The following is an 11,761-nucleotide window of genomic DNA, read 5'->3' as shown; positions in this document are numbered from 1 at the left end:
CTTGAGCCCAGGAGTTGGAGGTTGCTGTGAGAGTGATGCCATGGCACTCTACCCAGGGGGATAGCTTGAGGCTCCGTCTCAAAAAAAAAAAAAAAGAAAAGAAAAGAAGGTAAATTAGATTCTATCAAAATTAAGGATTTTTATCCAACAAAGATCATCTTGGACAAAATTAATGGGAAAGATATTTGCAATGTCCAAAGTTGACTAGGACTTAACATTGGAAGCAGTGCTGTGCAATAGACATTTCTGTGATGACAAAAATGTTCTACATATGTGCTGACCAATATGGTAGTCAACAATAGCACGTGGCTATTAGGCACATAAAAAGTGGTTTATGTCGCTGTGGAACTAAATTTTAAATTTTACTGAATTTTTATTACTTTAAATTCTAGTCAGATATGCTAATGGATACCGTATTAGAAAGCATACACCTAGAATTTAAAAGAAATTTTTGAAAGGTAATGAGAAAAAGGTAACAATCCCAATAGAAAAAGGAACAAAGCATATGAAAATTTCCAGAAAACTCCACACTAGTAAGTATACACTGGATGCTCAAATCATTAGCTACTAGAGAAATGCAAATGAAAACAATGGGCTACCACTTCACACCTATACTAGTAGCAAAATTTAGAAGGTTAATAGTATTGACAAAGGTTAGAACAGGAAACTTCATGCACTGCTAGTTGGAATGTTATCTACAGCAGCCATTCTAGAGCACATCCTAATACCACTGTGTCAACTTACTTTTATATGTATCCTAGCAATTCTGCTCATGAATCTATGCCAAAGAAATTTTCAGTTATTTCTGAAGGAGACAAATATGAAGTTGATAAACAGCATTAACTGTGGTTGTGTGGTAGAATGGATGACCATAACTAATGGATAAATTAGTTATCCATTTTACCTAAATGGACAGGTAAAATATGGATAGGTAAAAATGAACAGGTAAAATATGCATACCATCAACTCTGAGGAAGATTTTTAGAAGTGACAGGTTACATATAAGTGGAAAATAGGGAAATAAGATGATGAGATACAACAATAACATTTAGATAAATTAAAAATACTTGCACACAGAACAATATTTCATTAGAATATCTACACAAAATAGACATTAAACATAATACGATGGTTCCCTGTGGGGAGAGAGAAAGAAAGAGGAGTACAGAGATAAAATAAAATATACAAATAAGGCTTGGCGCCTATAGCTCAACTGGCTAAGGCGCCAGCCACGTACACCTAAGGTGCATGTTTGAATCCCCAGCCCGGACCCGCCAAACAACAATGACGGCTGCAACCAAAAAATAGCCAGGCGTTGTGGCGGGCGCCTGTGGTCCCAGCTACTTGGGAGGCGGAGGCAAGAGACTCGCTTGAGCCCAGGAGTTGGAGGTTGCTGTGAGCTGTAATGCCACGGCACTCTGCCCAGGGGGACAGCTTGAGGCTCTGTCTCAAGAAAAAAAAAAAAAAAGAAAATATACAAATAAACGATAAATGAGAGGCCTTACACAGGCATGAAAATGTGCCATGAACTGATTATAATTAACTCAGTGTTAAGTACAGTTTCTTCCTCAGCACAGTAGGCAGAACATCAGTCTCATAATTCAGTGTTTTCAACTTAAGAACAAAAAAAGCACTGGGGGAACTTTGGAAGCTAAAATGAGAGGATGACTTGAGGCCAGGATTGCTTGAGACCAGAAATTATACACAGTTCAGCCTGTGCAACCTAGCAAAATCCTATCCCTATCTCCCCCCCAAAAAAGTGGTTTGATTCTAGACATATTTTGAAGGTAAAACAAACAGAATATAATAACATACTAGATGTGGGGAATACGGGAAAGAGATTTTTGACCTAAAAAGCTTGAAAGATATATAAGCCTTTTACTGAGATGGAAAAGACTGGCTTGGTGCCTGTGGCTCAAGCGGCTAAGGTGCCAGCCACATACACTGGGTTCGAATCCAGCCCAGGCCCGCCAAAACAACAATGACGGCTGCAACCAAAAAAATAGCTGGGCGTTGTAACAGATGCCTGTGGTCCCAGCTACTTGGGAGGCTTGGGTAGGAGACTCGCTTGAGCCCAGGAGTTGGAGGTTGCTGGGAGCTATGATGCCGCAGCCCTTTACCCAAGGGGATAGCTTGAGGCCCTGTCTAAAAAAAAAAAAAAAAGAGATGGAAAAGACTAAGGCAAGAGCAAGCTAGAGATGGGAGATCAAGTATTCAACACCACACATTAAGTCTGAGGCACATAATAAGACATCCAAGTAGAGATATGTTAGCAGCCGGTCTAAAGTAAATGAGAGAGTGGCTGGGTGCCAGTAGCTCAGTGGCTAGGGTGCCAGCCTCATACACCAGAGGTGGCAGGTTCAAATCCAGGCCAGGCCTGCCAAATAACAATGACAACCACAACCAAAAAATAGCCAGGTGTTGTGGTGGGCACCTGTAGTTCCAGCTACTTGGGAGGCTGAGGCAAGAAAATTTCTTAAGCCCAAGAGTTTTGTTTTTTTTTGAGACAGACTCTCACTTTATTGCCCTTGGTACAGTGCTGTGGCATAACAGCTCACAGCAACCTCCAACTCCTGGGCTTAGGCACTTTTCTTGCCTTAGCCTCTCAAGTACCTGGGACTACAGGTGCCCATCACAACACCCAGCTACTGTTTTGTTGCAGTTTGGCCAGGGCTGGATTTGAACCCGCCACCCTCAGTATATAGGACCAATGCCCCACTCACTGAGCCACAGGTATCACCCTCACCCTTAAGCCCGAGAGTTTGAGGTTCCTATGAGCTGTGATGCCACACCACTACCCAGGGTGACATAGTGAGACTTCGTCTCAAAAAAATAAATAAACTAAATGAGATAGCAAAGTATTGCTACACATTTCATAATCATTAGAATACAGATCCAGAGCTCGGCACCTATAGCTCAGTGGTTACGGTGCCAGCCACATACACTGAGGCTGGCAGGTTCAAGCCCGGCTGGTCCAGCTAAATGACAATGACAACTGCAACAAAAAAATAGCCAGGCATTGTGGCAGGTGCCTGCAGTCCCAGCTACTTAGGAGGCTGAGGCAAAAGAATCACTTGAGCACAAGAGTTTGAAGTTGCTGTGAGCTGTGACGCCACAGCACTCTAATGAGGGCAACATAGTGAGACTCTGTCTCAAAAAAAAAAAAAGAACATAGATCCAGGTATTTAAAACCAAGGAACTAGATAAGAAAACCCTCATTTAACAAAGACAGAAACAGGGAAATAAAGAATCTCCAAGAGTAGACTCTCAGGCAATCAATACACAAACACTTTTTTTTTTGAGACAGACTCTCACTATATTGCCCTTAGTAGAGTGCCATGGTATCATGGTTGCTCATAGCAACCTCACTATATGAGTCTGACTATATTGCCCTTAGTAGAGTGCCATGGTGCCATGGTTGCTCATAGCAACCTTAAATTCTTGGGCTTAAGCAATTCTCTTGTCTCAGCCTTCTAAGTAGCTGGGACTACCGGTGCCAAGCATTTTTTTCTTGAGACAGAGTCACATTTTGTCACCCCTGGTAGAGAGCTGAGGCATCATAGCTCACAGCAACCTCAGACTCCTGGGCTCAAGTGATTCTCTTACCTCAGCCTCCCAAGTAGCTAGGACTACAGGTGCCCACGACAATGCCCAGCAATTTTTAGAAGTGAGGATTCATTCAATCTCCCCCTGGTTTCTGACTCCTGACCTCAGGCGATCAGTCCACATCACCCTCCCAAAGTGCTGTGATTATAGGCAGGCATGAGCCACTATGCCCAGCCCAATGAATCCACACTTAGAGAAATCTTGAAAATGGGGCAAATCATGCCAAAGAGACCAAGAAGAAACACTGGCGTCTCAGAGAACAAGTAAAGCAAATATTTTAAGGAAAGAGTGATACCTGTGTTACCCTCTCAAGAAAGGTGTGGATGGGCTGGGTACAGCACCTATAATCCTAGCATCTTGGGAGGCTGAGACAGGTGGATTGCTTGAGCTCAGGAGTTCAAGATCAGCCTAAGCAAGAGTGAGACCCCGTCTTTAAAAAAAAAAAAAAATTTTACCATTAGGTCTGACTGGGGGAAGTCAGAGGTGTCCTTGATAAAAGCAAGAAAGCAAGTAAGAGTCTAAGAGTAAACAATACATCCATGAAACAAATAAAATGCTGAAAAAGAGAAGCAAAGTCTTAAAGTCTTAAACTAAAATTGATACCATAGTAGAAATAAACTTAATAGGGGAACTGGATAATAAACTGAGAAAATTTCACAAAGAAAAAAGTAAAAGACATATATACTACTGGTCAGACTACAAATTAGTAAACCTTTATGGAAAACAGTATTAAAATTCCACAAAGAAATAAAAGTAGATGTACCTTTTGATTGAAGAATCCCACTACTGAATATTTACCCAAAGGAAAAGGAAAAAAGTAACTTCATCAAAAAGACACCTCCACTTGAATGTTTACTGTAGAATAATTCACAATTGCAGAGATGTGGAATCAACCCAAGTGCCTATCAATTCATCAGTGGATTAAAAAAAATGTGACATACACATATACACACAGAGAGAATACGACTCAGCCATGAAGAAGGATGACATAATCCTTTTTGCAACAATTTGGATGGAAGTGAAGGCCATTATCCCAAGTGAAGTATCTACAGAATGGATGAACAAAAACTATATGCAGGCTGGGTATAGTGGCTCATGCCTGTAATCCCAGCACTCTGGGAAGCCAAGGGAGGCCGAGGGAGGTGAACTGCCTAAGCTCATGGGTTCAAGACCAGCCTGAGCCACAGCAAGTACTCAGTCTCTAAAAAAACAGCTGTGGCTGGGCAGCACCTGTGGCTCAGTGGGTAGGGCACTGGCCCCATATACCAAGAGTGGACAGTTCAAACCCAGCCCCGGCCAAACTGCAACAAAAAATATCTGGGTGTTGTGGCGGGTGCTTATAGTCCCAGCTGCTTGGGAAGCTGAGGCAGGAGTTGGAGGTTGCTGTAAGCTGTGTGACACCATGGCACTCTACTGAGGGTGATAAAGTAAGACTCTGTCACTACAAAAAAAAAAAAAAAAACAACAGCTGTGGCTCACTGCCTGTAGCTCAGCGGCTAGGGTGCGAGCCACATACATTGGGGCTGGTGGGTTCAAACCTGGCCTGGGCCAATTGAACAACAATGGCAACTGCAACAAAAAAATAGCTGGGTGTTGTGACAGGCACCTGTTGTCCCAGCTACTTGGGAGGCAGAGGCAAGAGAATCGCTTAAGTCCAAGAGTTTGAGGTTGCTGTGAGCTGTGACGCCATGCACTCTACCAAGGGCGACAAAATTAGACTCTGTCTCAAAAAAAAAAGAAGACAGAAAAATTTACTTTTATCATTCACCTTCTAGGAAAGTTACTAAAGCATGTGCTTCAGCAAAATACAGAAATAACGCCAAGAAAATAAACACTATTCCTCAAAAATACGGGACCCCACACAAAAAAAGGGCAGAAGAAAATCTCAGGATAATAGCCATGCAAAATGTTCAATATAGATTCCACTAGCTACCTCTGGCTATTTAAATTTAAACTAATTAAAACTAAAAAAAATTCAGTCCTCAATTGTGCTAGGCACATTTCAAGTGCTCAACAACCACAAATGGCTAGGAGCTATATAGTATTGAACAGTACTAATTCTGAACATTTCCACTGTTTACCAGACAGCACTGATGTAGAAAGTAATCAATACAAATTGAAACACAAAGACAAAGAATATAGGAGTGTATGTCAGGGTTACAGGGAAAGAATTATTAATAAGAGTGTACTGGAACTGTGTTTAAGTATTTTGAAAAATATTGGTTGATAGACATTTGATTTGCTGGAAAATTTGAAAATTATTAACAAACACACATACATATAAACAAAAGGAAAAAAGGAACCAAGTATTAACTCCATAAAAAACAAAGATTTCAAGAGAAAATAAAACAGTTCATAGCATACTATTTATCTCAGCACTGAACAAAAGTTATACAGGCATTACATAATAAGGTAAATCATGACTAGTGATTTAACTAAACTGGAATATAATTTCTTTCAAAGAATGGAAGAAGAGGCTCAGCTCCTGTGGCTCAAGCAGCTAAGGCGCCAGCCACATACACCTAAGGTGGCGAGTTCGAATCCCCAGCCCGGGCCCACCAAACAACGATGGCTGCAACCAAAAAATGGCCAGGCATTGTGGCGGGCGCCTGTAGTCCCAGCTACTTGGGAGACAGAGGCAGGAGACTCGCTTGAGCCCAGGAGTTGGAGGTTGCTGTGAGCGTGATGCCATGGCACTCTACCCAGGGGGATAGCTTGAGGCTCTGTCTCAAAAAAAAAAAAAAGAATGGAAGAAGAGAGATATGGAAAATGAGAGAGCTACTGTAACATGAAACCAATAAATAATACCTAAAATTAATCACTAAACAGCAGTATAAGCATAATATCTAAAAATATGAAGGTAGCAGAAGGAAAAACTGAAGAGTGGCTGCCCATGGGGAGTGATAACAGACATAAGAAGAGATTGCTGCAATTTATGATTTGCCTTTCATTATATTTTACTTTCAAAAAAAGAAAAGAAGGAAAAGCATGGAAACCTGAATTCCAGCAGCAATTCAACACTGGACCAAAGCACTTCAATTCTCCTGTTTCTCCTTTAATGGAGAGCCTGGACTATAATTTTCTGAGATTCCGTCAAGTTCAGGCATTCTACTCTGGTAAGAAGTCAGGTGAAACTATGCACTTCACAGTGGTATAATCTCCAAGCCTAATAGTCTCTGGCTAAACACAGCAGTTCTCAACCTGTGGGTCAAGACCCACAGGAACTATATTAAAGGGCTGCGATATTAGGAAGGTTGAGAACCACTGGGCTAAAGGAATAATACCAGGGGATGATATCCCAAGATGGTGGCCCTGGACCACTCACCTGCAATGACTTGACGGCCTCTACCTTTCCCATCCTTGGCACCTTCAATGATACCTGGGAGATCCAGGAGCTGCAAAGATCAAGGATGAGACAAGGAGAAGAAATGAAAAACCAGTTATAACTCTAAAACAATAAAAGAGAATGATTTATTTCTCCTCAAGTATCCACAATTTAGGCTTGGCGCGTGTGGCTCAAGTGGCTAAGGCACCAGCCATATACACCTGAGCTGGTGGGTTTGAATCCAGCCCAGCCCACCAAACAACAATGACAGCTGCAATCAAAAAACAGCTGGGTATTGTAGCAGTCACCCGTAGTCCCAGCTACTTGGGAGGCAGAGATAGGAGAATCGCTTGAGCCCAGGAGTTGGAGGTTTCTGTGAGCTGTGATGCCATAGCACTCTATCCCAGGCAACAGCCTGTGGCTCTTTCTCAAAAAAAAAAAAAGGTATCCATAATTTATGAGACCCAAATACAATCTTCCTTGTAAGTATACAAATATTACATGATTAAGCATCTACTAAATGCCAGCTAGAGGTTTTTTATATACTTTACCTAGTTTAAAATGCCTAACAACTTCTTGAGTATGGGACACAACTACAAGAGGGACTCTATCTAACAAATGCAAATGTTGTAACCTAGGTGTCTGTACCCTTACATTAACCTGAAATAACACACACACACATACATGCAGAAAGATATAAAATGCCTAACAAATGAAGTTCACAAAGGGTAACTAACCTGCCCAAAATCATAATACTAATAAACCAAATAAGTTTATAATCTATTTTTTGCTAAAATCCATTGTTCTACATTAACATTTTTAAATGTTCCCCCACTTTACAGAAGGTTCAGCCTCCATGCAAATTTTTTACTGCAGGTAACAGCTGGATCTTGACATATACATGTAACACATACACATAAGATCTTTGCAGATGCCCAACTCATGAAAAATTTTTGCAGCCATTCTTAACCAGGAAAAAAATGGGACTGGCTGGCCAGGTGAAGTGACTCATGCCTGTAATCCTAACACTTTGGGAGGCCAAGGCAAGCAGAAGATCAAGATCAGCCCAGGCAACAACACCCCGTGTACCTACAAAAAACCAGAAAAATTAGCCAAGCATGTTTGTGTGCATCTGTAGTCCCAGATGCTTAGGAGGCTGAGGTGAGAGGATCACTTGGGCCCATGAGTTTAAGAGGTTATGGAGAGTTAACAGACCAAGACCTTAAAACAACAAGAAAAAAGTTCATAATCAACTGTTCCTAGAATTAAGTCTAAACTCTGTTTTTTCAGCCCTCCCAATAATTCTTAGTAAATTTCTTTCTCTTAAAAACAAAAACACAAGGGCAGTGCCTGTGGCTGTGTGAGCAGGGTGCCGGCCCCATATACTGAGGGTGGTGGGTTCAAACCCAGCCTCGGGCCAAACTGCAACAAGAAAATAGCTGGGTGTTGTGGCAGATGCCTGTAGTCCCAGCTACTCGGAAGGCCGAGGCAAGAGAATTACCTATGCCCAAAAGCTGGAGGTTGCTGTGAGCTGTGACACCACAGCACTCTACCGAGGGTGACAAAGTGAGACTCTGTCTCTCTTTTTTTTTTTGAGATAGAGCCTCAAGCTGTCCCCCTGGGTAGAGTGCCATGGCGTCCCAGCTCACAGCAACCTCCAGCTCCTGGGCTCAAGCGAGTCTCCTGCCTCAGCCTCCCGAGTAGCTGGGACCACAGGCGCCCGCCACAACACCTGGCTATTTTTTGGTTGCAGCCGTCACTGTTGTTTGGCGGGCCTGGGCTGGATTCGAACCCACCACCTTGAGTGTATGTGGCTGGCCATCTTAGCCACTTGAGCCACAGACATCGAGCCAAGACTGTCTCTTAAAAAAAATAAATAAATAAGTAAAATTAAAAAAATAAAAAAAATAAAGCACAGGGGCCAAGTGTGGTGGCTCATGCCTGTAATCCTAGCACTCTGGGAGGCTGGGGCATTTGGATTGGTTGAGTTCAGGAGTTCAAGACCAGCCTGAGTGAGAGTGAAATCTATCTCTACTAAAAATGAAAAACTTCTGAGAGGCTGAGGTGGGAGGATTGCTTGAGCTCAGGAGTTTCAGACCACCCTCAGCAAGAGTAAGACCCCATCTCTAAAAATAGTCAGGCATTGTGGCAAGCAACCCCGGCTATTCAGGAGGCTGAGGTTAGAGGATCGCTGAGCAGAAGAGTTTGAGGTTCCTGTGAGCTATGACCCACACTCTACCCAGGGCAACAGTGACATTCTGTCAACAAATAAATAAATAAGGGCAGTGCCTATGGCTCAGTGAGTAGGGAGCCGGCCCCATATACTGAAGGTGGCCAGTTCAAAACCAGCCCTGGCCAAATTGCAACAAAAAAAAATAGCCGAGCGTTGTGGGGGCACCTCTAGTCGCAGCTACTCAGGAGGCTGAGGCAAGAGAATCACCTGAGCCCAGGAGTTGGTGGTTGCTGTAAGCTGTGTGATGCCACAGCACTCTACCAAGGGCGATGAAGTGAGACTCTGTCTCTACAAAAATAAATAAATAAATAACCAAACAAACAAAACACACACACACACTCCGTCATTATTAAAAGGCTTTACTACATACTGAAAATTCAAGTGACTGTTATCCACAACTTGAGAGGAAAATCCTCTGAATAATTTAAAACTGCAAAATCTGAAATATAACTATAACACCAAATACAAGATCATCTGAAAAAGAGAATAAATAATAAACTAAGGGGAAAGAGGAAAGACTTTCTTAACTATGGCATCTGAACATAGCAGGAAAATTTAAGGCTCCTACAAAAATAAAAGCGACTTAAGTTTAGTTTTTTATGAAAGGGAAATATTTCAAAAGTTACATTTAACTATTTAAATGTAGCAACTAAATTTCATTTAATAAAAACAGTCAATGGACCAGGCATGGTGGCTCACCCTTCTATGGGAGAATCCCCTGAGCTCAGGAAACCAGCCTGAGCCAAAAGTGAGACCTCATCTCTACTGTAATTAGAAAAAAATTAGCCCAGTGTTGTAGTAAGCACCAGTAGTTCCAGCTACTCTGGGGGCTAAAGCAGGAGGATTGCTTAAACCCAGGAGTTTGAGGTTGCTGTGTGCTAGGCTGCAGGCACGGCACTCTAGCTTAGGCAAAGAGTGAGATTCTGTCTCAAAAAATAAAAACATAAAATGTATTTATATATCTAAGTTCCATATTATAGCCAACTATTAGATAAGAAAAAAATATTATTTTATATCATGGAATTATAGAATTTTGAGAAACTGAATGTTAAACTACTTCAAAGTCAAATGCCCTTCAAGGTTAAAGCAGGTAACTTAAATGAGCAAGTCAACTGTGTATAGGACAACAGAGTCCTACATACCCTGGCAATAATCTGCAAAGTACTAAGCTTCCACTCTGCAGACCAATATCTGCCTACATGATACATGGGTCTCTTTTTTCTTGAGATAGAGTTTCACTCTGTTGCCCCAGCTAGAGTGCAGTGGCATCATCATAACTCATTATAACCACAAACTCCAGACTCACGCAATCCTCCTGCCTTAGCCTCCCAACAAGCTGGGACGACAGGCGCTTACCACCACACCTGAATAATTTTTATATTTTCTTGTAGAGATTGCATCTCACTCTTCCTCAGGCTGGTCTTGAACTTCTGGCCTCAAGTGATCCTCCAATCTCTGCCTTCCAAAGTGCTAGGATTATAGGCATGAGCAACTGTGCCCAGCTACATCAATCTTCTTTGTTAATATCATGGTAAGTCATTGGACACAGTGATTCCTTCAACAAGAGGTTAACATTACATTTTTTAGGCACCTTTATTATTAAAGATCTTCCTTACAACATAAACCAAAAATCTCTCATTTTAAGTGGTTCTAGTTCTTTATACCTCCCCTACTAAGTCATAGATAATAAGTCTTATATCATAAAAGTCTTCTTAGTGGCTGGGCATAGTGGCTCACACCTGTAATTGCAGCACTTGGGAGGCCGAGGTGGGTAGACTCCATGAGTTTACAGGCTCAAGACCAGCCTGAGCAAGAGAGAGACTCCACCTCTAAAAATAGCTGGGCATTGTGGTGGGCACCTATAGTCCCAGCTACTTGGGAGCTAAGGCAAGAGAACTGCTTGAGTCCAAGAGTTTGAGGTTGAGGTGAGCTACGATGCCACTGCACTCTACCAAAGGTGACAAAGTCTTTTTAAAAAAAGAAAAAAAGTCTTTTTAAAAACACTTCAGGGCAATCATTTTAATCCAGTTAAGCACACTTACTAGTATGCTTACCTAACCTGGTCTGGAGAAAGCCACAAGGGTAGGAAAAACAGGCAGAGAGGAGAGGAGGGAAAGAAGGCACTATGCAAAACAAAGGGGGATGGAAAACCTCAGGAGAGACTGAAATGAATGAAGTAAATGAAGGTTTTGTGGAAAGGAGAATGAAAGAGACAGTTAAACAACCCTCTATTTTGATACACTCAGAAGCCTCAAGAAAAATGTCAACAACATCCCATCAGGACAGAAGTTATTCTCTGAGTAGCCAAAGCTGTGACTATCAACAAGACTCTGAAATAAGGGCCAGGTGTGATATCTTACAACTGTAATCCTAGCACTCTGGGAGGCCAAGGCAGGAGTATTGCTTGAGCTCAAAAGTTCAAGACCAGCCTGAGCAAGAGTGAGACTCCATCTCTGTTTTGTTTTGTTTTTTTTGAGACAGAGCCTCAAGCTATCCCCATGGGTACAGTGCCATGGCATCACAGCTCACAGCAACCTCCAACTCCTGGGCTCAAGCGAGTCTCCTGCCTCAGCCTCCCAAGTAGCTGGGACCATAGG

General features: G+C 42.1%; 1 protein-coding gene across 1 annotated transcript in view; it reads right to left on the bottom strand.

Moving 5' to 3' along the window:
• Positions 1-6,854: 6,854 nt before the first annotated feature.
• The window catches only part of LOC111722627 (developmentally-regulated GTP-binding protein 1-like), an 11,275-nt gene continuing 6,368 nt past the window's right edge, over positions 6,855-11,761 (bottom strand). The window contains exon 4 of the mRNA XM_023508950.1: positions 6,855-7,001. Within this exon, the coding sequence (XP_023364718.1) occupies positions 6,876-7,001 (126 nt within the window). The 3' untranslated portion in view covers positions 6,855-6,875. The remainder of the gene's footprint in view (positions 7,002-11,761) is intronic.

Source organism: Otolemur garnettii, unplaced genomic scaffold (assembly GCF_000181295.1).
Source record: "Otolemur garnettii isolate 467f Iridium unplaced genomic scaffold, OtoGar3 scaffold00294, whole genome shotgun sequence".
NCBI lineage: Eukaryota > Metazoa > Chordata > Mammalia > Primates > Galagidae > Otolemur > Otolemur garnettii.
The sequence above is the reverse complement of the archived record's forward strand: the minus strand, read 5'-3'. Positions and strand labels throughout refer to the sequence as shown.